The sequence below is a fragment of the Oenanthe melanoleuca genome, chromosome 19, assembly GCF_029582105.1.
Source record: "Oenanthe melanoleuca isolate GR-GAL-2019-014 chromosome 19, OMel1.0, whole genome shotgun sequence".
NCBI classification, from domain to species: Eukaryota; Metazoa; Chordata; class Aves; order Passeriformes; family Muscicapidae; genus Oenanthe; species Oenanthe melanoleuca.
Genome location: NC_079352.1, coordinates 9,901,603 through 9,929,370, shown reverse-complemented (window position 1 = coordinate 9,929,370; position 27,768 = coordinate 9,901,603). Strand labels below are relative to the sequence as shown.

The window sequence follows — 27,768 nt, the reverse complement described above, 5'->3', positions numbered from 1 at the left end:
CTGCTATCCAAGCCAAACCTACTCTCTTTTGGTTTGAATCCCTTCCCCCTCATCCAGAGGTCGTTGGGAGCCTTTGGTGATGACTGGACCAGCCCCTCATCCTGGGATCCCAGTCCCATCTCCCTCAGTGAAATGCTGGGAGTCTTGTCCTAATCCCCTGCAGCTGGAGGGCTGAGTGCAGCTGTACCCTCTCAGGTGTCCCAGGGCTGACTCCCAGGGTGGTGGAGAGGTGCAGGAAGTCACCTGGGAGTGTCAGGAGTGTGTTTTGCTTGGCCTTGTTTTCTTGTCCAGAGGTGAGTTAGTCCAAGGGCTTTTGTGAAAGATCCTGCACAATGTGCTGCTCTTAATGAACTCTGTGGGCAGCTCAGAGTAGGGAAGAACTTGAAGGGACTTTGGTAACATATTTTGGGATGAAACAGGAAAAGATGGAGAGGGAACAAGGAGGTGAAAACACAGAATTTCATTGACTTCCTTAAGATGGTATTTAAGGGCTGGATGATTCTCTCATGCTAATAAAGTAAGAAATGGGGAGGAACTCCATGGGTCTTCCAGATGCCTGGGTGGATTTACCTGGCTTGGCTTTTGCTGTTTTCCAAGAAAACAAAATATGGGGATCCTTTCCAGGCAAGGTTGGCTTCCCACCCCAGTGTGACCCAGCTGTTCTCAGATGGAAGATCTGGGACTTTTCCTCTGCAATCTGCTTGGCTCAGGGGGATTAAAATCTGGGAGATAACCCAGATTCCCCAGGAATGCATCCCTGGAACAGTGCAGGCCTCCTCCTGTCTTCAGGGGGTTTGGAGGAGCCTGCCCTCATCTGTCCTGGTACCAGAGCACCACACAAACATTGGGGCAGAAACAAATCCTGTGCTCAGGGGCTGCTTTGATACCTTTGAAATGGAACTAAAAATGGCCTGGGACCTCCCTTCTCCAGAGCTTTGTGTAGCTGTGGGCAGAAGAGGAGGCAGAAGCAGTTTCCCTTTCTTTACAGAGGTTTTTGCAGACATTATTTTAACTTAGAAACCTTTCACCTGTGCTTGAAAATAAGTGTATAAGTATTATCCACAAGGCTCATTCTTCAGAGCCTGGAAGGAGAGGGGTGTGAGAGGTGTTCAGAGGTGACACCCAAAGGTCAGGGCAGCAGCAGGAGGTTGCTGAGGATCTTTTGTTGCTTTGAGTGTGGTTGGTGCCAAATCCTCAGGTGGCAGGTGAGGTCCAGGTGGGTTGCAGGTGCAGTGAGTGACTGTCCCCTCTTCCCCCAGACACCACACGAACCCCGTGGGCACCGAGTGGCGCTGGAAGATGGACCCGCCCGAGGTGATCCTGCAGGAGGCCATTGAGAAGCACCAGAACATGATCAGGCAGTTCAAAGGTAACTCCTCTGCCCCCACCCCTGATGCTGTTAGAGGATAACCAGCAGTGACATCTTCAGAGCAGGTGAGAATGTTCTGGTCCCTTGGGAAGGAGGCCTGATGTTCAGGATATCAGGAAGAGGGGGGAGAAGAAACTGCTGTGGCACATTTAATGTTTTCTGAGATGAATCTCAGCCACTGAGTATGTGCTGCTGCCTGGAGGGAGTAGAGTGCACTTGCCTCTGGTGCATCCTGGTAGTTGTCAAATCCTTCCCCTTGGTGTGCACAGAGCCTTCCACAGTGGTTAAAGCCAGCCTGGATGATGAGGGATCCTGGCTCCTCTGGAAGAGTGAGGGCAGGTAGGAAACAGCAGCAATCAGCATCTTAGCTGATGGGAAATACACTGCCAGCCTTAGTACCCAGCTTTGTGTTAGCCATGGAACTTCTGGGTTGGTTTTGTCTCATGAATAACAGCAGCAAGCAGGGGATTTGGATTTTCAGGAATTATGCAGTACCTGTGGTTGTGACTGAAGCTGCAGTTCCACAGCACCTCTGGAAAGCACTGCACCTTGCTTCCCTTGGAAATTCCCTGGGAGTTTGATATTCTGTGTCTATAACTATAGAGAAGGCTGGAGGTTTTATTTCCCAAATGTGATGATCTGGTTACTCTGCCAAGGTCAGCTGTGTGTGCTGGCAGGGCAGGCCAGCTTGGCAGGACAGCTCCAGGGTTCTGTTCTTCCCAACTGCCTGTGAGCAGCACAGATGGAGTGGAACAGCTGTAAAACGTGCAAGATGAGCCCTGGCCTTGGCTAGCATTTTGGAAATCTGATTGTTTAGCCTGGCTGTGCTCAAAGAGAGTCCAGTGGATCCAGGATGTGACAGGCACAAAACCCTGCAGAGCAGAGCTGCTCTGTCTCAATCTCTGCAGCTGGATAATGGGTGGAAAAATAGCTCAGGTTAGGGCTCTGTGGGCTTCATTCTCCTCACATGGCTGGTTTGGAGCAGCAGCTCCAGGGAAGCTTCACTCCTGAGCCTGGGGTTTCTCTGGCACTCCCTGCCCCAGGGGATGGTGGTGCTGAACACCAGCTTTGCAGGGGAATTTGGGGAGGGTGAGAGGTGCACTCAGAGCAGGGCTTAACTCAGGGGCACCTGGAGAAACACCATGGTGGAGCCAGTGGATGTATGGAAGGGGCTGGAGCCCCAGGAGGGGCTGAGGGAGCTGGAAAGGGGCTCAGCCTGGAGAAAAGGAGGCTCAGGAGGGACCTTGTGGCTCTGCACAACTCCCTGACAGGAGGGGACAGCCGGGGGGGTCGGGCTCTGCTCCAGGGAACAGGGACAGGAGGAGAGGGAACAGGCTCAGGCTGGGCAGGGGAGGCTCAGGGTGGGTTTTGGGGAAATTCCTTCCTGAAAGGGAGGCCAGGCCCTGGCACAGGCTGTGCAGGGCAGGGGTGGAGCCCTCATCCCTGGAAATGTTCAATATTCATGTGGATGTAGCATTTGGGGACACAGTTTATTGGTGGCTTTGGCAGTGCTGGGGGAATGTTTGGACTTGATGATCCTGGAGATTTTTCCCAGCCTTAGTTATTCTGTGGTTCTGAGCACTGGGAGGTTCTGTAGGAGATCCACAACCTCAGATCTATTGTCCCTGTCCCCAGAACAAGGGACAGCAGACTTGGTTGCTGTTTGGGAGGGTCAGGTTACACATCAAAATGAGTTTGTTCAGCCAGGATGGGGCCTGGAGAGGTGAGGACCCTCCAGCCCTGGAGGCTTTCAAGTCTCTAGAGAAAAGCCATTATCGTCCTGGATTAAGGAATAACCTTCTCCTTCCCTGACCCTGCTTTCTTCTCAAAATGTATTGAGGAGAGGAAATTATTATGGATAGGCTTTTCAGCATCTGAAATGTCAGGGGGCCTGTCAGGACATCCCAATTCTCTCATTTTTTGGAGCCTATTTTCTGTTAAACAAATTCATAAATATTACTCACAGTGTGCCTGTGCATCTCAGCACAGTTACCCTTGCCCTGGAACTGTGAAAGGAGAAAAGAGAAAAGCTCTGGACCAGAACTGTGCTGTAAAGTGGGAAAAGAAAAGCTGGTTTATTTTTCTAGTGATAGATGGCAACATTCCTGTCCTGGCTGCTGTGAGTCAAAGGTTTATTAAGGAGAAGAAAAATTGGTAAGAAAAGCCCAGGAGCTCCTGTTCTATTTAGTGAATTTTACATCATTCTTCCCTCAGGTGTGTGGGGAAATGCTGTTAGGGTGGAAGCAGTGAAATCCAAATAGAGTAGGAGCAGTTGAGTGAACTGAGCTGGGGACAGACCAGAGTCCCCAGTGTGCAGTGCCAGGGCTGGGGCTGCCTTGGTCAGGAGCAGGAGTGGCTCCTCCAGCCAGCCCAGCAGCTCTGCACACAGAGCAGGGTGTTGATTTTGATTGATTTTGGAGAAAAAACCAGCAAAACCACAGGAAGCACCTGCTGGAGCAGTGAGGTGGCCCAGGTTGCTGTGGGGAATGCAGGACAGGTTGTGGCTGAGCTCTGTCTGGCACCTCCAGTCCTGGGCACCTCCAGGAAAGACATTGAGGGGCTGGAGTGTGTCCAGGGAAGGGAACAGAGCTGGGAAGGGGCTGGAGCCCCAGGAGGGGCTGAGGGAGCTGGAAAGGGGCTCAGCCTGGAGAAAAGGAGGCTCAGGAGGGACCTTGTGGCTCTGCACAACTCCCTGACAGGAGGGGACAGCCGGGGGGGTCGGGCTCTGCTCCAGGGAACAGGGACAGGAGGAGAGGGAACGGGCTCAGGCTGGGCAGGGAGGCTCAGGGTGGATTTTGGGGCAGTTCCTTCCAGGAAAGGGCTGTCCAGCCCTGGCACAGCTTCCCAGGGAGGTTTGGAGTCCCCATCCCTGGAGGGATTTACAAACTGTGTTGAACTGGGGGGTGTGGGGGAATGGTTGGGTTCCATCTCCATTTGCCAGCATTCTTGTGTCTGATCCTGCAGCACTGGCTGGGCACCCACAGGGACTCAGAGGTGTCCCAGCAGGGCTGAGGTGTTGGGCACTGGCTCTTGACAGTAGAACAACCAGTTTGGGCTTCTAGGGAATCAGTATGGGAAGTGTCTTAGCTAGGGAATCCTCAGGGCTGGAGTGTCTGGGGTGCTGTTCAGGTACTTCCCTGAGCCATTTGAATAAATTGGTGCTGCTCTTTGCAGCCCCAGTCCCACAGCTTTGCAGGTAGATACATCCACACACCCACGGGCCAGAGAAACTGGTGAGCTCATCTGGTGCTTTATTCATTCAACTCATTGCAGTAAAAATGAGATTTCCTTTGAAGGAACAGAATGCTTCTGTCCCTTTTTCCTTTAAGATACCCTACAGGATAGCCCTCTATGCTCTGGGAGCCTGGGGGTGATGATAAATCATCTTCTGCTTTAGTGTTGCCACAGTTTGTACTGGGTTTGGAGAGCACAGCCATTAAAGCCCCATAATTCTCTCTTGGAGTAAATGATGAGAGACTGATAGGGAGTGAGGCTGGGAAGTTTATTTGATGGATACATTTTTCTGGGGAGTGACTTGTAAATCTCTGTGCCCTTGCAAAGGGCACACACAGGATGGAAACATAACTCAGGAATGGGAGAGTGGGAATCTGATAATACAGAGAAAGAACCAAAGGGAAATGCATGACCTGTCCTAGGAGATCCTCAGAGTACCCACAGATCAGCATGGATGGAGCAGGTCCCTCATCCCCCTGCTCCCCAGGCTTGTGCTGCTGCTCAGGTCCTTACACCTCCCCTGGGTGCTGTGCCACGTGGTGCTGTCCTTTCCCAAGTTAGGGGAGCAGCTGCAATCAGCTTTTCCAGGGAGATGTGCTCTGCTGGGAGCTGGTGGCAGGAGCAGAGCCATAGGGATCCAGGAGAGTCCCTGCCCTCCTGCAGTACACCAGTCCTGGGCAGTTTATCCCTGCCTGGCTGGTGATTTATGTGCTGGGATGGTTGTGTACATCCTCACTCCCTCCTCTGGGTGGATGTGCCAGGTTTGGTGTAAACTGTTTTGGGAAAGTTCCACTCAAACTTTAGGGGATGCTGGGATTTTGTTCTTCTGCTTATAAAAATGGCAGGGTAATTATGAGGGTTCAGATGCAAAATGCTGAGAAAGAGAAATTAATTAATTCCAAAACTGACTTTAGGAATATGAAACTTAGTCCTTTAATCTCAGTGTGTGCTGAAGACACTGCTTTCTTCTCCAATAAAGCTCTCATTTAGTGCTGTCAGGTTTCTATGGAATAACCATTAGTCCTGTCACTTCCTCAGGACTGAGCCTGGCTGCCTGGAAATGCTTTGAGCCCTGCTCTGATTCCAAACCAGCTTTGCTACGTGAGGCTGGAGCAATATCCACAAACACCTCTTTTATCTGGGCTTTGCAGCACAGCTGTAATTTTCTGTGCTGCAGCATAAAGGCAACGAGAGGGGAGCTGAGGACCTGGATTCACACTCCAGGCTTTGGTTTTTATCTTTAAAACAGACCAGCCCCCAGTCTGAATCTTCAGATTGTATTCGAGTACATCAAGGCATGTCAGGGAAATGTGAAGTGACAGATTTGGAACAAAAGCTTGTTTGGAGGCAGCTGATTTCATCTGGGGTCCTGAGCACCTGCTCAGGTGTGGGTGGGCTCCCCCTCCCCTGGGCATCAGGAGTGGCACTCAGGTGGTGTTCTCACATGGACACTGCTTTTGAGCTCCTTGTGTTTTCCTTCTGAAAGATCTCTGGCTGTTCAGGACCATGCCATGTGCAGGGTTTTCTTTTGATCACATCCTCTGTGGAGCTGCACATTCAGTGTTTGCAGTCTGGGGTCAGTCCCTTGCTGTGTTTGGGGAGCTGCTCTTCCTGGAGGCCCCTGGGGACCAGCAGCAGCACAGCCATCACCTGGGCTGCTTTCTTAACACACCTGCTGGAAGTGGCTTTGAGTTGCCCTGTGTGTGTCTCAGCATTCAGCAGCATCCCTGAGTCTCAAATGTTTAATCTTGGCTCAGGTGTTACCAGCAAATTGCTCTCAGCAGTGCCCAGGGCACACCAGCCCCAGCCCTGGGTGCTGCAGAGCTGACCCTGGGCCCTGGCTGTGGCCTGCTGTCCTGTCTGCTTTGGGAAGCTCCAGCTGCTCTTCTCAGCCCTCCTGATGCCAGGGTGTGTTTGGATACAGATATTTGAGAGAGGGATTTGCTACAGAACCACAAAAGGGTTTGGGTTGGATGGGACCTTAAAAATCCTCTTGGTCCAACCCCTGCCACAGGTAGGGCCACCTTCCTCCAGACAGGTTGCTCAGGGCCCCGTCCAGTGTTGATTTAAGGCTGCTGTGGCCTTTGCAGGTGTGGCAGGAGTGAAGGCAGCTCTCCTGGAGGAGGCCCTGGCAGTGAAGCACTGTGCCCTGTCCCTGGTGGGGGAGCCCATCATGTACCCACACATCAACCACTTCATCAGGCTGCTGCACCAGCATGGCATCTCCACCTTCCTGGTCACCAACGCTCAGTTCCCTGAGGAGATCAGGTAAGAGCTGCAGGAAATCCCTCCTCAGCTTCCTCCTGAAGCATTAGTGTGCTGAGCTGTGTCCTAATCCCATTCAGTGGCCCGTCAGAGTCAGCTCTGCATGAGCACTCACAATGAAAAATCCCCCTCAGCATGTGATTTTAACCTCAGTCTCCCCATGCTCCTTCTCATCCTTTCTCCCCCCACCAGTCTGATTTTCTTTTCTGTACCTCCTTAACAAGCTGTGATTGCTTGTGGAAGTGGAGAGGATGGAATGTGGCACCTATGAAGGTGTGGCAAGAGGGGAGCAGTGAGTGAGCTGTGGTTTGTAGCTGGGGCAGGGATAACTCCTGTCCTGCCAGCCAGAGCAGGGCACTGAGCTCAGATTGCCTTTTGGGGCTCATCTTTGTTCTGACCCCAGAGGAGCAGCTGTAAAGGCTCAACCCAAAGCTCTGTCCAGCCCTGCATCCCCAGCAGGATAAGGAAGGCTGACAAGCACATGTTCATCACCAAAGTGGGATGCACTTAACCTCCCTCAGGGGGCTTGAGAGAAACCTACCAAACACTTGAATGAACTCTTTCAAGAGAATCCCTTTTGCTGATGCTTTGGAGCATCCATGCTACTGTTACCAAAGTGCAGAAAGGACGTGCAGCACGTGGGGAGATGCAGCTCCAGGGAGGCTGGGGCACCACAGAATCCCAGCAGTTCAGAACAGCAGCAAACCCAGCCCTGGAGCTGTGGGAGCTGTGGGCAGGGTGGCCTTGGTGTGTCACCCAGCTCTTTCCAGCTCCTTCCCTGTGTCACTGCTCCTGGGGCACCTTCATTTGCACTCCTTGTGGTCTGAATCTGGCACTGAGGGGGGCGACAGGCAGTTTGGGAGTGAGTAATTATACACTACAAGGGCATTCCAAATGATTGAATAATTGTGTAATCAAGTTACTTTAAGTCATGTATTATGTGCCTGGTAGATAGAAATTGCTCTTTCCTAAATATAGCAGTTTGAAAAAAGAGCACACACTCTATTTGGAAGCTGCACTTTTTGGATCTGCTGAATCCTTTTAAAAAGAAACAAAAAAGAAAGAAATAAAATGCTTGTCTTGCTGTCTTAAAAATTGCAACTGGTCGTGGCTCATCAAAGCAGATGATTTGCTTAATATGGGAACTGAAGTAGGCACCCAACTCACTTCTGTGCTGTCAGCAGAGGAGCTGTAGTCAAAAAGTTCAATGTGCAATAAGCAGGGTGACCTCTGGTGCAAGAGAGCTGAGAGGGACTGGGGACAGGGTTGGAGGGACAGGACACAGGGAATGGCTTCCATTGCCTCAGGGCAGGCATGGGAGGGGAAGGAATTGTCCCTGTGAGGGTGGGCAGGGCTGGCACAGGGTGCCCAGAGCAGCTGTGGCTGCCCCTGGATCCCTGGCAGTGCCCAAGGCCAGGCTGGGCAGGGCTGGGAGCAGCTGGGACAGTGGGAGGTGTCCCTGCCATGGCAGCATGAGCTTTAAGGTCCCTCCCAAACCCTTCTGGGAGAGGGCAGTGTGGCCTGGGGTGTTACTGGATTCAGGACAGGGGCTCCAGCAGGTGCCCCCTGTGCCTTCCTCTCCTCCTTCCTCTCCCCCTCCTCTCTTTGGGCTACAGCTTCACCTGCCCCAGGCTCACAATAAACTGAGGGAGGTTCCACACCCCTAAACTGAGCTCATATTGGACTCATAAGTGGCTCCTGTCTCTGATCCATGGCTTGAACAACTCCTGTGTGTGGGTTTGCCTTTATGATCAATAATAATAATACCAATAACGAGCAGATGATTATTAATGCTCACCAGCAAATGCTCATTTTTGATGTTGCTGTTCCTGGTCCTTGTGGGCTCAGTCCTGCATGCCTGGTGAAGCCACCCCAGGGCTGGAGGCCTCAAGTCAATTTATTTGAGTGGCACAGCTCAGCTGAAGATTTCAGCTCAGGATTTCTGCCCACATCCATGTGTAAATGCCATGGATTTGGTCTCCTGGGTTTCACCTCAGGTGTTTGAGCTAGCTGGGAAATTCACACCCAAATCCATCCTGGTACCACACAGCTGGATTTGCTGTAATTCTGCACTGGAGCTGCATCCCAGAAACACCAGTCTGTGTCCTTGTTCTCACTGCACCCATGGCTGCCCTCTCTCCTTATTTCCCCTTGGCAGAATGTGCCCAGCTCATCCAGGCTCGATTCCCAGCCATGCAGAGCCCTGTGCACCACTCCTGTTTGGGGCTGAAATCCCTCCTGGGATCAATTCTGATTCCTTCATTTCCCCTATGCTGACAGTGAGTCTGGCTCCTGCCTGTCCCTAAGTTTGAGAAGAGATGGTTTTTCTCAGCCCCTCTTTTGAAAAGCACCTGCTCCATCTTCACCAGGGCCCCTTTTAATTAAGCAAAGACAGCATTGAGTAAAGAAAGAGTTTGGCTCAGTATTCCTGGAAACTGAGCACTTCACTTAGGCCCAGAACATTTGGTCATTTTGAAATCTGTGGCTTTTGGTTGCCAAAACTTAGATTTTAACTGTAATGTTCAGTTTGTTCTGGGTTGTTTCAGTTTGCTGTCCAAATACACACACACAGAATGTGTTCTGACACTTGAGTGTCCACATTAAGTGGATTTTTCTGGTCAGTCTCACTCTGGCCAGTTCTTGTTCCTCTGTCACCTTTGGGTGACAGTGTATTTTTAGGTGGCACTGTTTGGCAGCTGAACAATAGCTTCCTGTTTCTTCCCATCTTCTCTGGAGAACCAAATGAAGCTGGGACTGGTGCCTGCTCATTGCAGACTTCACACAAAGCACTCCCAGAATGCTGCCCCCAGATGCTGAGAGCTCTGTGCTACACTGGGGTGTGGCTGTTGGTGCTGCAGCCCAGGGTGGGAGATGCCATGAGGGATGGGTGTGTTACACTCATTGCCTTTGTCACTTCTGTCAGTGACAGAAAGGGTTTGTCTCCATCCTGGAGGTGTGTCCCCACCCCTGGAGGTGCCCAGGAAAGGCCTGGACATGGCACTCAGTGCCCTGGGCTGGTGACAAGGTGGTGATCAGGACAGGTTTGGTTTGGTGACACTGAAGGGCTTTTCCAACCTCAGTGATCATGGGATTCTGAAGGAGCTCCTTTCTAGGTTATTCTTAATCCCTTTCATCCTTTTGCTGATGGACTGGGGTGTTGCTGCTTCTCCTTTATTCCCTTGGCACTTATGGAAGGGATCAGGCTCCACCCAGGCTCTCCCCACAGCACAGGAGGTTTAGTCCCTTCAGGAGTTCCCAGTGCTGGGCTCCCAGCTGCTGGGAGCAGCACTTGTGACCAGAAGGGCTCTGCTCCAGGATTTCTGTGCAATAAGAGCCTTGGCAGTGGAAGGAGAACAGGGTGGTGGTTTGTGCATGGGTTTATTTTCTAAACAGCTTTGAGGTCCCTTCAAAAATGTCATTGACAATCCTGCTGCAGGCCAGGGGAGTTCAGCATGTCCAGCAGTAGGAACTGGCTGAATTAGGGCTGAATTTAGAGTCACAGAATCCCTGAGTTGGAAAATCCCTCCAGAATCATTGAGTGCCAGCTTGATCTCCGCCTTGTCCCCAGCCCAGAGCACTGGGTGCCATGTCCAGCCCTTCCTCAGACACCTCCAGGGATGGGCACTCCAGACCTCCCTGGGCAGCCCCTGCCAAGGCCTGACCACCCTTTCCAGGGAAAATTCCTCCTGCTGTCCATTGCTGTTGAATGGGATTGTTTTCCCATGGGCCAAATGAATTGTGGAGAAAGGACAGAGCTTTGTGGATTGCAGAACCTCTCTGTGCCTCACCTGAACCCCTTTCTTTGGGGAGCTTTTCCCAATGTGTTACAGCTGCACTGGAGTGAAATCTGTTCTGGTGCAGGGAGGAAATGACAATGAAATTGTCAGCTAAGGGCTGTGTGTGTGAGTTCTCAGACTTGGGGGTGTTTGTTGAGGTTGTAACACCTTGCTGCTGCTGATGGTCACTTGGCAGAGGTGAACTTTCCCTGGAAATACTGTCCAGCTCCTGTTCCTGCATTTGTAGGAGAACACAAACTCAAGCAGCAGATTTGTGGAAGCAGCAATTCCCTTTTTCCCTTTGCAGGAGGCTGGAGCCTGTGACCCAGCTCTATGTCAGTGTGGATGCCAGCACCAAGGAGAGCCTGAAGAGGATTGACAGACCCCTCTTCAAGGACTTCTGGCAGAGGTTTCTAGACAGCTTAAAGGCCTTGTCTGAAAAGGTACCCACTTAAGAATGGACTTTTAAATGGCTTTTTCCTTCCTTCTACACTTTGCTGACTCACCACAGCTTTTTTCTCCCTTCTCACCGTACCTGCTTCTACTTTCTGCAGAAGTAGAAGACTTAAGAGGCTTTATGATGGACCATGGAGTGGGTTCTGGGTGTGTTGGGAGTATATTTCCATGGTTGGTACATTCAGGTGTGTGAAGTGCAGTAGGTTTGAGTAGTTTTCCAGAGCAGAATGTGTGTGTCAAATGGGGCAGTGAATGCTGTGAATAGAAGGTGCTGTGAGGGATGAAGAGATTATCAAATAAGAGATTCCCTGACAAAGGGGTTACACTAAAAACAGGCTGCTGAAGGAAAGCTGGGAGTTCAGGGAAGAGTTGTAAATCTCCTGTGTTCCTTTGCTCTGGTTCTCAGAGACTCTCTTGAAATGGCAGCACATAAAGGACATTAAAATGTGTGTGCTGGAGTTTGGTAGCTCTGACACCCTCCTGCTCCAGAGAAATCTGCTTTTTTCTGGAAGATTCACCCTGGGGATGTGAGCATAGCAGCAGGGGGGCCTTTGCCCTGTGTGGGTGGGACTCAGCTGAGCATGGCCTGGGGCCCTGGGGTGGTGTCAGCTCAGGCTCTGTGTGACAGGTGAGTTCTGGAGTAATTAGTGAAGCCCTCCTGAGCCCAGCAGCACATGAATGGATAAGAACAGTGCCTCACAAGCATGTCTGCCTCTTGTTCCTGCTCCTGGGCTCTGATGGAAGCCAGGGCTGTGTTTACTGATCTGCCAGACGTTGACACGTTACCTGCTGGGATGAACAGCCAAGAGAGACTGTTGCCTTTGAATAATGAGGTTTTGTTGGAATAATGAGTTTTCCTGCCTTCTCTGATGACAGTGTTGGACCATTCTCTGCCAAATGAACTTAGATTAGAGGATCTGTGAGACTCAGAGGAATTGAGTGGCACTTTCTGCTGCAAAGGCACGTGGGCAGCGTGGTCAGAGCTTTGTGTGTGGAAATACAGCTCTCTTGTGCAAAACCTCAGTCCACACTCTGAGGGTATTGAAATCAAGTGCAAACTGAATTCTCTGTGAGCAGGGAAATCGGTGGGGAGAAGGGGAGCTAAAATACTGAAGGCACAAAATGCTGCAAAAGCCTTTTGAGAAGTTGCTTTTGCCCATAATTCCTTTCCTGCTACCTCTCTTGACCCTGAGTGTTCATTACTGGGAGTTGTCAGAAGTTTCCTTGCAAACAATTGAAGGTGAAAGTATTGGCAAGTCTGTCCATACAGCTAAAAATACCCTGGTCAAGGTGAAGAGGAGAGGAGAAAGCAGCTCCACTAGCAGGTGCATTTTCTCCTCCAAGCAACTGCACTTTGAAGGGTCCTTGAAACACTGATAACACAAGAGCCAATTAATGGTTGTTCCAGTTGGTGAAGCCCTTCTCTGCCAGCCCTGCTCAGCTGCACGAGGCAGTGTCACACATGGGGACAGCAGGAGCTCTTGGGGAAGCTGCTGGTTGTTGGTTTTCTCTTAATCCCAGAATCACTGAGGTTGGAAAAGCCTTCCCAGCCCATTGAGCCCAAGCTGTGCCTGATGCCCACTGAGTGCCATATCCAGCCCTTCCTTGGGCACCTCCAGGGATGGGGACTCCAGACATCTCTGGGCAGCCCCTGCCAAGGCCTGACCACTCTTTCCATGGAGAAATTTTCCCTAATATCCAGCCTAAATCTCTCCTGGCACAGCTTGAGGCCATTTCTATTTGTCCCCTGTTCCTGGGAGCAGAGCCTGATCCACCCCGGTGTCTCCTCCTGTCAGGGAGTTGTGCAGAGCCAGAAATTTCTCTGAGCCTCCTTTTCTCCAGGCTGAGCCCCTTTCCAGCTCCCTCAGCTGCTCCTGGGGCTCCAGCCCCTTCCCAGCTCTGTTCCCTTCTCTGGACACACTCCAGCCCCTCAGGGTCTGTCTTGTCCTGAGGGCACAAAACCGACTCTGGATTGGCAGTGTCCCAGCAGTGCCAGCACAGGCACAGTCCCTGCACTGATCAAACACAGGATTCTGGTACCCAAAACCTCTGAGTGCTCCTGGGCAGCAGCACCTCTCTGTTCTCCTCCCAGCTGCCCTGCCCTGAGCTCACAGGACTTGTTCTGTAGGACTGTGAAATATGGGAGATGCTGGCAGCTAAAGCACCTGTGAATTCCTGGGAAATACAGACCCTTTTCCAGGATGCTGCATTGTGTTGGGAAATGATGTTAATATAGCTGGAAACAAATACACGTCCCAGTTTTTCCCAGTGCCTGACAAACCTTCCAGGCTGATTCAGTGCTGAGGCTGAGAGGAGCTGGCACTGCAGCTCCTCTGAGTCACTGCTGAGCAGCCATGGGCAGCTTTGAGCTGGGCACACTGCAAAATAACCGTGGGCAAAGGGAGCTTGTGGGAGCACGAGCTGTACCTGCTGTGCTCCCTCGGGGGCTTTGGGACGTGCTGCTCCTGCTCTCTCCTGCTGCCTGCCTGGGCTGTGGGGATGGATGGTGGGTGGCAGAGTAATCCTCTGGCTTGGTAATCCAGACTGAGAAGTGAGAGAAAGGAAGAGGGAAGGACATGGTTTTAGGTGAGAAAGGAGAGAGGATGTTTGTCTTGGCTGTTCTCTTTCCTCCAGCCAAGGCCCAGGTTTGTTAAATATGACAGGGTCTTCAAACCTCTTGCCCCAGGGAGGTGGTTGTAGAACCTCAGAATCCTGGAATGGTTTGGGTTGGAAGGGACTTAAACTCACCTCATTCCAACCCACAGGGAGCCCTTCCACCATCCCAGGCTGCTCCAGGCCCCATCCAGCCTGGCCTTGGCCCAGTTATGCTGGTAATGGATTCCATGCTTACAACTGACCTTCGAGACAAAGTTCTTTAGCCTCAGTCAAAGACTGAATTTACTAACAAATTTTTCCCAGTATTATCTGACAGCCTCATCCAACGTTTCTGGGATTAGTTGCTACATCCATTTTCAAAGGAAGCCCAGGAATACAAGATAAAAAACTTTTGTGCTATTTCTCTCTGCAGCAAACAACATGAACCCCCCCTCCCCTCTTTGTCCACTGCAACTTGGAGCAAGTTTAATCCTTTCCAGAGCTGCTCTCATTAAAATGATCTTCATGTTAAATTTTTTGTGCTGAGGAACTCTTTTTGAGAGAGGAGTTTAAATAGCAAGTGGACTCCTAAAGGCTCCTTTGTTTCTTGTCCTGAGTCCTCTACCCCTGAAATAAAGTGGAGAGGGAAAGGAAAGACATGAGCATGTGCAATTTGGACTGTGCCCTTCCCAAACACCACATTGAGTTTTGGAGCCTCACCCTCTGACAGCCTTGAGTTTGTGAGAATGATTGTGAGAGGTGACTTGGCTTTATGGACAGGTGCCTGGAGCATTGAGGATGTGAATCCTTATCATCAGGGTGAGAAATCACTGCTGAAAGATTCTTCTAGCCATTGCTGCTTCCTAATCCATATCCAATGAGGAATGGGGTGCAAACCTGTGATGAGGGTCCAGCTCAGGAGGGAAGGGGGAGATTTTCTAAACCTTGGAGGTTTTAGCATCAAGTTGATGCTGTTTTTCCAGAATACCTTTAAGCAGATGTGCTGAGCAAGAAAACAACCCATGGTCTGTGATGTCTCATCCTCCCAGTCAGATTCAGGATCCTCTGGTCTTTGGTTTGGGCTCTGTTTCCCTCAGGGTGACTGGACCAAGTTCTGCAGGCTGAGGAACTTTGGGAATTCGTCCTGGTTGTTGTCCATAAATCACCAAGTGCTTTTACAAGCAGTAGGGATGTTGGCTAGGACCAACTGGAACCCCATGGGGCCCATACTGAGAAATGGAATGGGGATGCTTATGGATTTCTACCCAAACTGGGAAAACAGCTGCATGGAAGATGGTGATGAACAGAGCAGCACATGTCCTATGTATGGTTCACATCCCTCGGCAGCAGCTCTGAGGGGGCTTTTTGCCTTCATGGAACCCCAGGCTGGGCCAGGCTGGAGGAGCACAGAGGGTCCCTGGTGCCACCTCCCTGCTCAGGCAGGGCCATCCCAGAGCACAGGGCACAGCACTGTGTCCATGTGGCTCTGGAATATCCCTACTGAGGGACACTCCAGCCCCTCCCTGGGCACCTGCTCAGGGCTGGGCACTGCCCAGGGCACAAGTTGTGCCTCCTGTGCAGGGGCAGCTGCTGGGCTCAGTCCCTGCCCGTGGCTCTGGTGCCACTGCTGGGCCCTGGAGCAGAGCCTGGGCCCTGCTCTGCCCCTCCCTGCACACAGGGACACCCAGGGCTGAGGGTCCCTCTCAGCTGGGGCTCCTCTCCAGCCTGAGCAGCCCCAGCTCCCTCAGCCTTTCCTGGGCACTGAGATGCTCCAGGCCCTCCTCATCCTCACAGCCCGTGCTGGCCCTGCTGCAGGAGCTCCCTGTGCCTGCTGTGCTGAGGATCCAGAGCTGGCACAGCACTGCAGAGCTGCCCCAGCCTGGGACCCACCCTGACCTGCTGGGAGTGCTCCTCCTGACCTGGGGTGAGCAAAGCAGCTCTTGAACAAATGACTGCTGCTCCATGGGTGTCCATGGGCTTGCTGAGCTCTAGGCTGAAGGTCCCTGACAAACAGAGTATGGTGTGGTGTCACCTCCTCTGTCTGTCCCTCCTTGAGTTCCTCATGATGAATCCTGTCCTGGGCATGGGCTGGCCTTGCAGGACTTGCTGTGCTGCCAGAGCTGGGCAGGCAGAGCTGAGCTGCTGGGACCTGGGGCCAGGTGCCAATGTTCTCCCAAACAGGCTGGAGCCATGCACAGAGCAGGAATCAGCCCTGCAGGTTAATGGGATGGTGTGGCACTGCAGGAACTGATGATGGAGCAGAACCTTGTCCTTGCTGTCCTTCCAGGAGGGTCACAAAGCAAAGGAGGCAGCTCAGTGGCACTGCCAGGAGCTCAGACTGTGCCTTTGGACATCACACGTGACACTGCTGCAGATCTGGGATCTAACCTTGCCCTCACTCTTTGTGCTTCAAGGGGATTAGGAGTTCCTGGAGAACCAGGGTCAGAGCTAGCTGGGAGGGGTGCAATAGTCACCTGGGTTTTCTTCTTTTATTGAAAAAAGATCAGGGAGGGAAATGGTTCCCTCTGCCTGTGCTGGGATATCACACACTGGCAGTGCCTGGGTTTGGTGCCTGGATGTTCCTTGCTGGCAGGAGCTAGGAGTGGTTTATCCAGGGGAAGGCACAAGGTGTAAAAGCATCTCCCATTACTGTCTCCAGGTCTGCATTTTCACACTGCTCACAGGTAGCTCCTGTTACATCCCTGGGTGATGAAGAGACCAGTTTGATATTTAAACATTCCCAGCCTTGCATCTGCTACTATTTACTTGACTCTTTGTTTTTCCCAGCATTATTCTGTCTTCCAAGTTACCCTTGTGCTTGTGTGATTACAAACAGCATAAATAGAATTGCATCCTCAGCAGGTTTTAATGCTGATTATTATGTAATAAATGACAGGAACAATTGTTTTTTATGAAAAGACACATTTGATTTGCAGGGAGATGATTTATGTGGCTCCTGGGGGAGGGGAGCCATGTCTGATGTTTCTGAGCTGAGGGACTTTTTAAGGAGAATTTAAATGTAAAATCTGCAACAGATGTTAAAATCAGTAATCAATTTTGCCACTATAAATTTAGAAGAATTTGACTCTTCTGCACAGTAAATGCTCTCACCAGCTGTGTTCTTGTTTTAATGGGGTTGCTAATGAGACTTGTGGTGAAAGCCTTTGGCAATGCAGCCTGAGGAGTGTGACACAGGTATGATGTTAATACAGAGTTATTGCTTCTGAAATCCCTCCTGTCCTTTCAGTGTCCTCACAGCAATCCAAACCAAGCTTCAGCAAGATGCTTGGCTGCTGAGGGAGTGAAATCTCATTTCTCTGGCTGTGTGAGTCCCTCCTGGTTTGCTTGCAGGCAAGGAAGGAGGGAAATGTTGATAACACAGCTCCAGCCAGAGGGATGTGTTATTCCAGCTGCTGCTGTCCTGGCTGTGCTGGGGAGGCTGAGGCTGGGGGAAGGGAGGGTTTTGTGGCCACCCAGGAGCTGGAGACACAGGGGGGTGGAATCTGTGTTCTCTCAGTCCCAGGTGAAGCCCCTCCTCTCATTCCTGCCTGGGCCTGGTGCTGTTTGCTCCTGGTGTGGCTGCAGAGGTGCCCAGTGCCACGTGGGCTGGGCCAGGGCACCCCTGCCCCCTCCCATGGCCCTGGGCAGTGGGACCAGCAGGGCCCTCCTGCTGCTCCCTTCCAGCTGCACTCATCCCTTCCCTCAGGCACATTCTCCAGCTTGCCCAGCTTTCCTGCTGCTGAGCACTAAGGGAGCATTTGCAGTTCTTACCCTCTCTTAAAGAGCACCTCTCCTTTGCCTTGAGCTCTTCTAGGAGCTGCCTGAGATGCCAACCTTGCTTGGGATTTAGGGAGCTTGGTTAAAGCCAAGTTTGTTCCTCTTCCAGGTTATTTATTGCCCAACCACCAGCCAAGGGCTGTTCCCTTCCCTGGGCTTGGCTCTGGAGCTGCCAGCTTCCCCAGCAGCCTCTGTGGCCTTGGGGACATTTGGTCACATTTTGGTTCTCTGGTTGTGAACTAGAGCAGTTTTCATGGACAGGCCTCCTGAGGAGGCTGAGCCTGTGTGTTTTTATGGGAACTCTCCAGAAGGAAAGAACAACCCTAAAATTCTATTTGTGGCAACCAGGGAAGCTCGGGGCTGCACTTTGCTTTCAGCCAAGGTTTTATTTCAGCCTATAGAGCAGAGCTAATAGGGCTGAAGGGCACAGGTTGGGCCCTGCAGGGCAGGGCACCATACTCCATTGCTAAATGCATTAACTCTGGATTTCTCTCCTCACTGACCAATTACCAACAGCTCTCACACAAGGAGTCAGCTGAGAAGCATTTATTGGGTTCATTGAATCCATTCCTTTGGATCCTTGCATTTGACATTTCAGGAAAGACAAGTTGACAAAGCATCTGTAGGAGTGATGTGTTTGCTCATCTGGGATGGGGAGTGCATAACTGAGACAGAAGCACTGCAAGCAAGGAAGGGGATTTTTCCTGTGCATTCTCCTTGGGTGAAGCTGTTGTTGGATTTGGCAATGGGAAAAATTCAGGAACTGCAGCACAGGAATTCAGAGTCCCCTCTGAAGCTGCAAAGCTGCTGGGGCATCTTTCACTGAGCTCTCAGAAACTCATATAATTCTGATTCTAATGTGGTAATTCACAGAATTCACCAGGGAAGATGTGAATGTGTTGGGGCAGGTCCAGAGCAGGCCAGGGAGATGCTCCAAGGGCTGGAGCCAGGCTGGGAGAGCTGGGGATGTTCTCCTGGAGGAGGGAAGCTCTGGGGAGACCTCAGAGCCCTTCTGGAGCCCAGGGGGACTTTCACCCAGGCAGAGGGGACAGGGCAGGGGACAGAACCTGTTTGGTGCAGGAGCCAAATGAGATGCAGTGCAAACCATCTCTAAGTGCTTAGGGCTAAACCCAACTGAGTGCTAAACCCAGCTGAGTGCTAAACCCAGCTGAGTGCTAAACCCAGCTGAGTGCTAAACCCAGCTGAGAGCTAAACCCATCTTAGTGCTAAACCCAGCTGAGTGCTAAACCCAGCTGAGTGCTAAACCCAGCTTAGGGCTAAACCCAGCTGAGTGCTAAACCCAGCTGAGTGCTAAACCCAGCTGAGTGCTAAACCCAGCTTAGTGCTAAACCCAGCTGAGTGCTAAACCCAGCTGAGTGCTAAACCCAGCTTAGTGCTAAACCCAGCTGAGTGCTAAACCCAGCTTAGTGCTAAACCCAGTTTAGTGCTTATCCCAGCTTAGTGCTAAACCCAGCTGAGTGCTTATCCCAGCTTAGTGCTAAACCCAGCTGAGTGCTAAACCCAGCTGAGTGCTAAACCCAGCTGAGTGCTAAACCCAGCTTGGCGCTAAACCCAGTTTAGTGCTAAACCCAGCTGAGTGCTAAACCCAGCTTAGTGCTAAACCCAGTTTAGTGCTAAACCCATCTTAGCGCTAAACCCAGCTTAGCGCTAAACCCAGCTTAGTGCTAAACCCAGCTGAGTGCTAAACCCAGCAGGTTGGAGTGTCTGGGGGTGATGAGCCCTGAACTGGAGAGTTGATGATCCGTAGTAATTACAGATAAGAGAAAACAACTGTTTACAGAGCTCTACAAGTGTGTGTGTGTTTGCATCATTGCTTTTATGTCTTTCTGGCTCAGGGTTGGAATTTTCTTAACAATCCTGGGGACGCTGATCTCCCTCTGGGCTTCCTGATCCAGCTTGCTGTGGGAGCAGCAGGACCTGAGGCATTTCATGGACACTGGGTCTCTAAAGGAATGCTGGAATTTGAGGTGTTGGAATTTCAGGTATCCCCTGGGGAGGCTCCTCAGGTGGAGCACACCTTACATTGTGAGTCCACAGACACTCAGGACTTGAGTAAATCCTTTGTTGGGATTTTTATCATTCCCCTGCTCTGCTCCAGCATCTGCAGGAGTTCTCTCAGCCCTCACCTATTTACCAGAATGGGCACTTAAAATGTTTAAAGCTAATAATTGTTGTTCTTTTAGAGCCCAGCTCTTGAATTAAGGCTTTACAAGAGCACTGGGTTTTCAAGGATTGCTTAATCAATAAGAGAAATTTATGTCAGACTCCTTGTTTACACTGCTTCTTGTGAACTAGGCAGGATTTTCAGCAATCCTGGTGGGGCTTTCAGATCTATTTTTAGATTATTTGGACAAAACCCAGAAGAAAAATATAAATCATTTGCTTCACAGCCTGCAAGAGTGTTTTTTAACGAGGCAATTATGTTTTTATGGCAGCTTAATCTCTGCTTTCATTGCTGGAAGTTGCATTGCTGGTTTGTTATTTCCCAGGATAACCAGTGTTACCATTCCCATAAATACAGTCACCCCTTCCCAGGCTGTGCCTGAGCTTGCCTGTGCCACCTTCACAGGAGCAATTCCTTCCCAGAATCCCACCTCACCCTCCCTCTGGCAGTGGGAAGCCATCCCCCTGTCCTGGCACTCCAGGCTCTTGTCCAAAGTCCCTCTCCATCCTTCCTGTGGAATCCTTCAGGTAATGGGAGGCCACAAATGGGTCACCCCAAAACTTTCTCTCCTCCAGGCTGATCCTGCAGTTACTCCCTCAATCCTTCAGTATTACTGGGTTGTATAAAATACACTTAATTCTCCTTTCCTGTATCCCCTATTGCTGAGCAAAACAGCAATTTTGAGGAATATTGTTTCAGGTCCCTGGGAAATCTCAGTGAGAAGTTGTTTTCCTGGCTGAGATTTCCAGCTACAGAGATCTGTGAGGAGGCATCCAAGTCTTTGGCTGGGTGTATAAATAATTGGGCTGGTTAAAACTCCTGAGCAGCTGGCAGTGCTGTGGGACAGGTTGGGCTCCTGCCCTGCATCCAGAGGGACTCTGGCAATGTTCAGTTCTGCCTCAGCCACAGCCTTTGAGCTGCTCTTCTGGAGCTGCTTTTCTCCCCAATTTCCTTTCTTTCCTGTGCAAATGCCACTCTCAGGCCTGACATCCCCATCTGTGTGTTGAGACACTGATGTGTTGTTAGAGGCCAACTTCTTCTTGCCACACAATCACTGAGGCTGGAAAAGCCTCCAGGGTACTGAGTCCAACCACTGACCCTGTCCCACATCCACTCAGGTTTTGAACCCCTCCAGGGATGGGGACTCCCCTGCTTCCCTGGCAGCTTGACCACCCACTCAGTAAAGAAATTTCCCCAAAATCCACCGTGCCCTCCCCTGCCCAGCCTGAGGCAGTTCCCTCTCCTCCTGTCCCTGTTCCCTGGAGCAGAGCCTGACCCCCCCGGCTGTCCCCTCCTGTCAGGGAGTTGTGCAGAGCCACAAGGTCCCTCCTGAGCCTCCTTTTCTCCAGGCTGAGCCCCTTTCCAGCTCCCTCAGCTGCTCCTGGGGCTCCAGAGCCTTTCCCAGCCCCTCAGCTGCACAGCTCCTCCCTTCCCAGCTCTGTTCCCTTCCCTGGACATGCTCCAGCCCCTTTTTTGGAGCTCCCTTGTAGTTTGTTCTTTAATATTGTCCTTCTCCTGCCTTCCCTGTGCTGCTGAGGTCTGACTGTGTCCTGAGGTGACAGGTTTGTCACTATGAGGTGACAGCTTTGCCATAGTGCCTCTCCAAGACCACCAAGGTCTCCCTCATCCTGGCCAGGGAGCCAAGCCTGAGACACCAGGTCATGGAGCATCAGCATGTGACTGGAGCTGTGTCTGGGACATTTTGGGAGATGTGGAAGGAGAGGAGGCTGGGGGAAGTGCCAGGTTTTGCCTTCAGCTCTTCCCCCTCTGAAGCTCCTCTTTCCCACAGCTGAGCACACAGGATCATTGAGCAGCCCTGAGGAGGTGGCACTTGGGGACACGGTCACTGCTGGCCTGGGCAGTGCTGGGGGAAGGGCTGAGCTCCACCTTGGAGGGCTTTTCCCCCTGACCCCAGTCTCTGTGCCCCTCCTGTGCCCTTCAGGAGGGTCTGTCCCAGCAGCAGAGGAGGAGCCATCCCTGTGGGCAGAGGGAAGGAGCTGGGGATTCTGCAGAGCCAGGGGAGGGAGAGAGGGGCTGGCTGAGCTGGGGCAGGACAAGGGCTGTCCCTGGGATGTGCCTGGCAGGTCCCTGCTGCTGCAGCCCAGGGACAGCAGAGTCCTGATCCCACTGCTCCCTGCCAGGCTGCAGCCCTGGGACAGGCACAGGGACTCACTGCAGCCTTTCTGCTGCTGGAAGGGGATTGTGCTCCCTCTCCCTGCCCAGGCTGGAGCCTGCCTGTGCTGTCCCTGTGGCACAGATGGGGGGGCAGCACCCCCAGCTCCTGCTGATGCTTTTCCTGCCTCTTTGGAGTTAAATACCCACCCTTTCCTGGGACAAGAACCATCTCAGCCTGGTTAACAGCAAGCTTGAAGTAGGTTTTGCTGCTGATTTGATGGGATCTGTTTTTTTGCTGTTCTATTTTAAGTCCCTTTGCATTGGGCTTCTTTTTCCCTGGATATAAATTTTACATGATTTCATGAAACTGCACTGGAAATATGGAAAAGAAAGAAATAATCACTAGAGTGTTGTTGGTGCTGATTTCCAAGGATAAGTGTGTTAAAACTGAGTCCATGGAAAATAGACAAAGAACAGTTATGGTTTGTATTTACTTAAGAACAGCCTTTTCAGCTCTCAAAACAAAGCTGTTGCTGTACTTTGTTTATTTCTAGAGATTTTTCAATAATCTGATTAATTTCTGCTGAAGTGTGAAGCAATAAAGTAGATTACAAGCAAGTACAGGAAGAGTGAGTGTGGAGGGGAGGGAAATTTGGTGGTTTTTTTCCTCCTTGGTTTCCAGTCCTGATCCCTCATTCCTGTGCTTCACACATCAGCAGGGCTGATGTTTCTGGTGTAAAATTCCAGCTTGGGAATTTGTGCTGATGAGTTCATCTCACTGCAGGACTTCCTTGTTCTTTCCAGGCAGGATTTCAGAGCTGGGGGGACACCAGGGCAGTTGGGTGATAAAAAACCTGATGCAGACCAAAAGCCCAACTTTGCTGTTTTCCTAATTATTATTCAGAACAGTTTTCATCTTATCTTCAAGGCCTTGGAAGAACAAGGAATTTCATATGGAGATCAGGCTTGGCTCCTCACAATAATTATACTTCAGAGAGACAATTTTGGTTCTTGCACATTTATATTAAGGCTGAAAGAATTAAAAACTACTTTAAAGGAGCTGCCTTGGGCTCCAGGTTCAAGACAAGATACACGACCAGTGCTCATCATGTGGACATCACTTTGTAGTTGTATTTTTCCTGATTCCCTAATTAGGTTTTTTTGCCTGATTCCCTCACAAGGAGCAGGAATGGCTTTTACATGGAAAAGTAGTGCCAGGTTTGTGTTTTGCTTTGGGGTTTATGTTTGTTTTTTTAATAAGTTGGGGATTATTTTTTAGAAACACCACGGTTTCTTTGGCATTAGCACTCAGCTCACAGAATCATGGAATGGGTTGGGTTGGAAAGACTTTAAAGACCATCCCTTTCCACCTCCCAGCCATGGGCACAGGTGCCACCCACTCCATCTGCTTTGAGGGAAGTTTTTAAATCTCAGCTAGGAAAAACTGAGCACTTAAAGAGATATTTTTGTGCTTAGACATACCTGAAACCACAAATCTTGGGTAATTTCTGAGCCCTACTTTAAATACCCATATTTGACATTTTTGTTATACCCATGTAACGAATTATTTTCTGATGGTGTTATGCATTAATAAAGCTGATTTATCCAAATCCAAAGAAAATCTCACTTTTGGAAGTGTAGTGTGACTGAAAACTCAAGGCGGACTCTCAAAATTAGAAATGTCTCAATTCCAGTTAAGCTCAGAGTTGAGAGTAACTTTTGGGTCACTGCAGGCAGGAAACCAGGGCCCAGTGATCCATCTCCAGGTTTTGAACCATCAGAAACTCCAGAATCATGGAAAATCCACATCCCCAAGGACTTTGGTTTTGCTTTTCCCCACATCCAGGAGGCACAGCTGAAATGTTGGGTGAGCTCCAGCAAGAGGGTGATGGTGGCAAGGGTGGCTTTGTGCCCATGCTGGGGATGACTTGGGGACAGCTGGGAGGTCCTGGGGGAAGCCCAGGGCCCTGGAGCTGAGCCTGGGTTGAGCACTGACTTCTCAAGCACTGAAACCCTTCTCTGAGCTGTGCTGAGGTTTCCCAGCAGTTAGTGTGTTAATTAGCCCATGCTAATGAGCACCTTTTTAGCACTGGAGACAAAGGCTGCACTTGCTCCCACCTGGGTATTAATAGCAGCTGCTGGAACAGTGCTCAGTGTCTTTGTGGGTTCCTGTGCAGCAGAGCCTGCTCAGGGTGTGCTTTAATCATCATTTCCCTCAAGAAAGGATTCTGAAAACTTCTGTGCTGGGTTCAGCTGGGAGGGGAGGAATCCCTGGTGTGCTGTGCAGTGTGCTCAGCAGGGACTGTCACAGGGGGTGGCACCTGCAGGGGTGGATGGGCCCTGCCTTCCTGGGCAGGGAAGCTGCTGCTTGACAGAAGAATGGATTCATCTGAGCCTTCCAAGGACACTGAGCCTTCCCTGATGGTGCTCTGGAGTGTGATGAGTCCTGCAGAGTCCAGAGGAGGCCACAGAGCTGCTCCCAGGTTTGGGACAGCTCTGGAGCCAGGCTGGGAGAGCTGGGGGTGCTCACCTGGGGAAGAGAAGGCTCCAGGGAGAGCTCAGAGCCCTTCCAGGGCATAAAGGGGCTAAAGGGGGCCAGGGGCTCCAGGAGAGCTGGAAAGGGACTGGGGACAGGGATGGAGGGACAGGACACAGGGAATGGCTCCCACTGCCAGAGGGCAGGGATGGGTGGGATATTGGGCAGGAATTGTCCCTGTGAGGGTGGGCAGGGCTGGCACAGGGTGCCCAGAGCAGCTGTGGCTGCCCCTGGATCCCTGGCAGTGCCCAAGGCCAGGCTGGGCAGGGCTGGGAGCAGCTGGGACAGTGGGAGGTGTCCCTGCCATGACAGGGGTGGCACTGGATGCACTTTAACATCCCCCCAACCCAAAATCATTCCAGGATTCTGTGATCTGCAGAGCTCCTGGGAGAGGCAGGAGTGACCTCCAGTCCTTTAGAGGGGCTCTGTCTCTGGGCTGAGCTGCAAGGCTTTGGAAAGCTGTGCAATCTGGGGGTGTTGGGATCTGAGATTTCCTCGGGCAATGTTTTGGATCTTTCCTTCCTGGTGAGCTTTCTGCATAAAGCAACTTCTTCCTGATTGTGGGGAAGAGATTTTGGCTGCAGGGGCTTTTTTTCCTGATCCATATCCCTGTGCCAAGTCCTTTCCAAGTGTGGAAATTGCTTTGATGTCTTTATTGAGCCCTGGCTCGCTCAGGAGCCGTGGCATAACCCGGGGAAGGGGACAGGCTCAGGCTGCACTCACCACCCCTTCTTGGACTGGCTTGTGCCACCATCACAGCAGCTCCTGCCAGCTCAGAAGCTCTGAGAATGTGTCATGAAGGGAATTTGCAAGTGGAGCCTTTCCTTGAAGACAGGAAGAAAATTCTGATGAAAGGAGCTGCCTTTGAAGTGGTTGCTGCTCCTCATCCAGTGCTGGCAGAGGGGTGTGAAGTTGTGTGAAACAAAGGGCAGGTTCTGTTTAGAGTTTGCACTGTCATTTCCTCCCCCCAAGAGTGATTTTTTCATCCAGCTGTGCTGTGTTTCTGTTGAGAATGTTGAGATTAATTAGCTTCAAAAATAGGGATTTCTGTGGAGGAGTCTGTGGATGAAATGGCAAGAAAATAATTTTATCTGTACCTAAGAAATGCATGTAAGTGTTCAGGATACCTGAGCCTAAGCCAGCAGCTGAAACAAAAGTCTGGATTTATTTCTATTTAGTTCTGAACAGGGGAACATTGTTACTCTGCCTGAACAAAACAGTGAGTTCAGTGACAGGATCCAAGGTGAGGACCTTGGAGATGCTTCCTTGCTCCCCTTGGAGAGGGGAGATCTTCTCCTGCCCCTCTTGGAGAAATGAGCTGCTCCCCTGCCCCAGCCAAGCCCCTGTCCCTCCAGCATCCTGCTCTTTGCAGGTGATGTGTTCCCCCTTCCTTCTTCCTCCTGACATTACACCTGGGCTGTGTCATGAAGAATAGTTACATTTGATCTAGCAAAAGATGAATGTTGAGGAGGAAGGAATTGAAAATAAATTATAAAAAAGAAGCAGGCCCAATCCCTCGTGGTTATTGGAGTGGAAGGGGAGCACTTTGTCAAAGTGAGTCCTCTCTGGAGGAGTCCTGGGCTCAGGCTGGGGCTGGGCCAGCAGCAAAGCAGGGACCCATTGGTACATGTGACAGGCCTGGCAGGATGTCAGGATGGCTTCCAGGGACAGTGTCCCTGCCTTGGAACAGGACCCAGAGTCAGTGCTGCCCTGTGCTCTGGCCTGGGCACTGAGCAGAGTCCCCTGGAGCTGTCCCCTGGAGCTGTCCCCTGGAGCTGTCCCATGGAGCTGTCCCCTGGAACTGTCCACTGGGAGCTGTCCCTTAGAGCTGTCCCCTGGAACTGTCCCCTGGAGCTGTCCCATGGAGCTGTCCCCTGGGAGCTGTCCCATGGAGCTGTCCCCTGGAACTGTCCCATGGAGCTGTCCCCTGGAGCTGTCCCATGGAGCTGTCCCCTGGAACTGTCCACTGGGAGCTGTCCCTTAGAGCTGTCCCCTGGAACTGTCCCCTGGAGCTGTCCCATGGAGCTGTCCCCTGGGAGCTGTCCCATGGAGCTGTCCCCTGGAACTGTCCCATGGAGCTGTCCCCTGGAGCTGTCCCTTGTGACCTGTCCCCTGGAGCTGTCCCTTGGAGCTGTCCCTTGTGACCTGTCCCCTGGAGCTGTCCCATGGAGCTGTCCCATGGAGCTGTCCCTTGTGACCTGTCCCCTGGAGCTGTCCCATGGAGCTGTCCCATGGAGCTGTCCCTTGTGACCTGTCCCCTGGAGCTGTCCCATGGAGCTGTCCCATGGAGCTGTCCCTTGTGACCTGTCCCATGGAGCTGTCCCTTGTGACCTGTCCCTTGGAGCTGTCCCATGGAGCTGTCCCATGGAGCTGTCCCTTGGAGCTGTCCCTTGGAGCTGTCCCTTGGAGCTGTCCCTTGGAGCTGTCTCATTCGAATGTCCTGAGCTGGAAGGACCCACAAGGATCATCCAGCCCTGCCCCTGGCCCTGCACAGACACCCCAACAGTCCCTCCCTGTGCATCCCTGGCAGCTCTGGAGCTCTGGCAGCCTCAGGGCTGTTCCCATTCCCTGGTGTGCTGAGAGCAGGATCTCAGATCCCCCCACTGGAAGGATTCTTTATCCTCAGGATCCTGCCCTAGGCCTGGTCAGTCTGTGTTTCCCTGGTGTCCTGTCCTGACACTGAAGGGCTGCAGTGCTTCCTGGGGTGGCCTGGAAGGATTTTGCCCAAAAGGAAAGGTTTGGGGTTCCCCTGGCTCGTTCTGCCCTCAGAAGGCTGAGCTGGATCCCCCCCCACTGAGTTGCATTTTTGGGACCCCTGGACTGCCCCTCCCTGCCAGGCTGGTCTGTGCACAGAGATAAACCCACACCTTCAGTGCCACCCATCTGAAGGGCTGTTCTGACCCTGACTCCTCTTCCTGTGTCTCCTCCTCATGGCTGGAGTGCAGCAGCTGCTTTTCCTGGAAACCCTGAGTGTGGAGCATCCTGGCTGCCTTTATATCCTGATGCTTTAGATCGTTACATTCTCACAGCTTAAGCTCTTTACTTCTTGTTTTGCTGTGCTTATGAGAGGATCTCCTGGGGCCCTATTTTACAACAAATACAAATAATCCATGAATAAAGCAGGCTGGCTTTTTGTGCTGCTGGCAGTCTGCAAGGATTGCTCCCAGATAACGTTTTGGGATATTACTCATTTTGATCTGTGCCTTCTGCCAGTGTTTCTCTGCTCAACAGCACTGCAGAGATGTTGCCCTCTGGAAGGAGGCTTCTCCAGATTAATTTCTGATTTTTCTACCTGTTTGCTGTCTGCCTGTGGCAGAGTTTCAGTCCCTGCTTTCCCTGCCCAGCCACGGTGAGTTTGTGCAGGTTTTGGGATAGTTCAGGTGCACACACAGAGGCTGCAGTTACTCCTTGTCACTGTTGCCCCAGGGGGAGAAGCCCTTTAAATTCACTCACAGCACAT

General features: G+C 51.6%; 1 protein-coding gene across 4 annotated transcripts in view; it reads left to right on the top strand.

Annotated features, from left to right (window-relative positions):
- The window catches only part of LOC130260813 (S-adenosyl-L-methionine-dependent tRNA 4-demethylwyosine synthase TYW1-like), a 90,041-nt gene that overhangs the window by 40,350 nt on the left and 21,923 nt on the right, over nucleotides 1–27,768 (top strand). For all 4 annotated transcript variants that reach the window (XM_056506541.1, XM_056506544.1, XM_056506542.1 and 1 more), the window contains 3 exons: nucleotides 1,260–1,369; nucleotides 6,694–6,871; nucleotides 10,952–11,087. In XM_056506541.1, coding sequence (XP_056362516.1) covers nucleotides 1,260–1,369; nucleotides 6,694–6,871; nucleotides 10,952–11,087 — 424 coding nt within the window. The remainder of the gene's footprint in view (nucleotides 1–1,259; nucleotides 1,370–6,693; nucleotides 6,872–10,951; nucleotides 11,088–27,768) is intronic.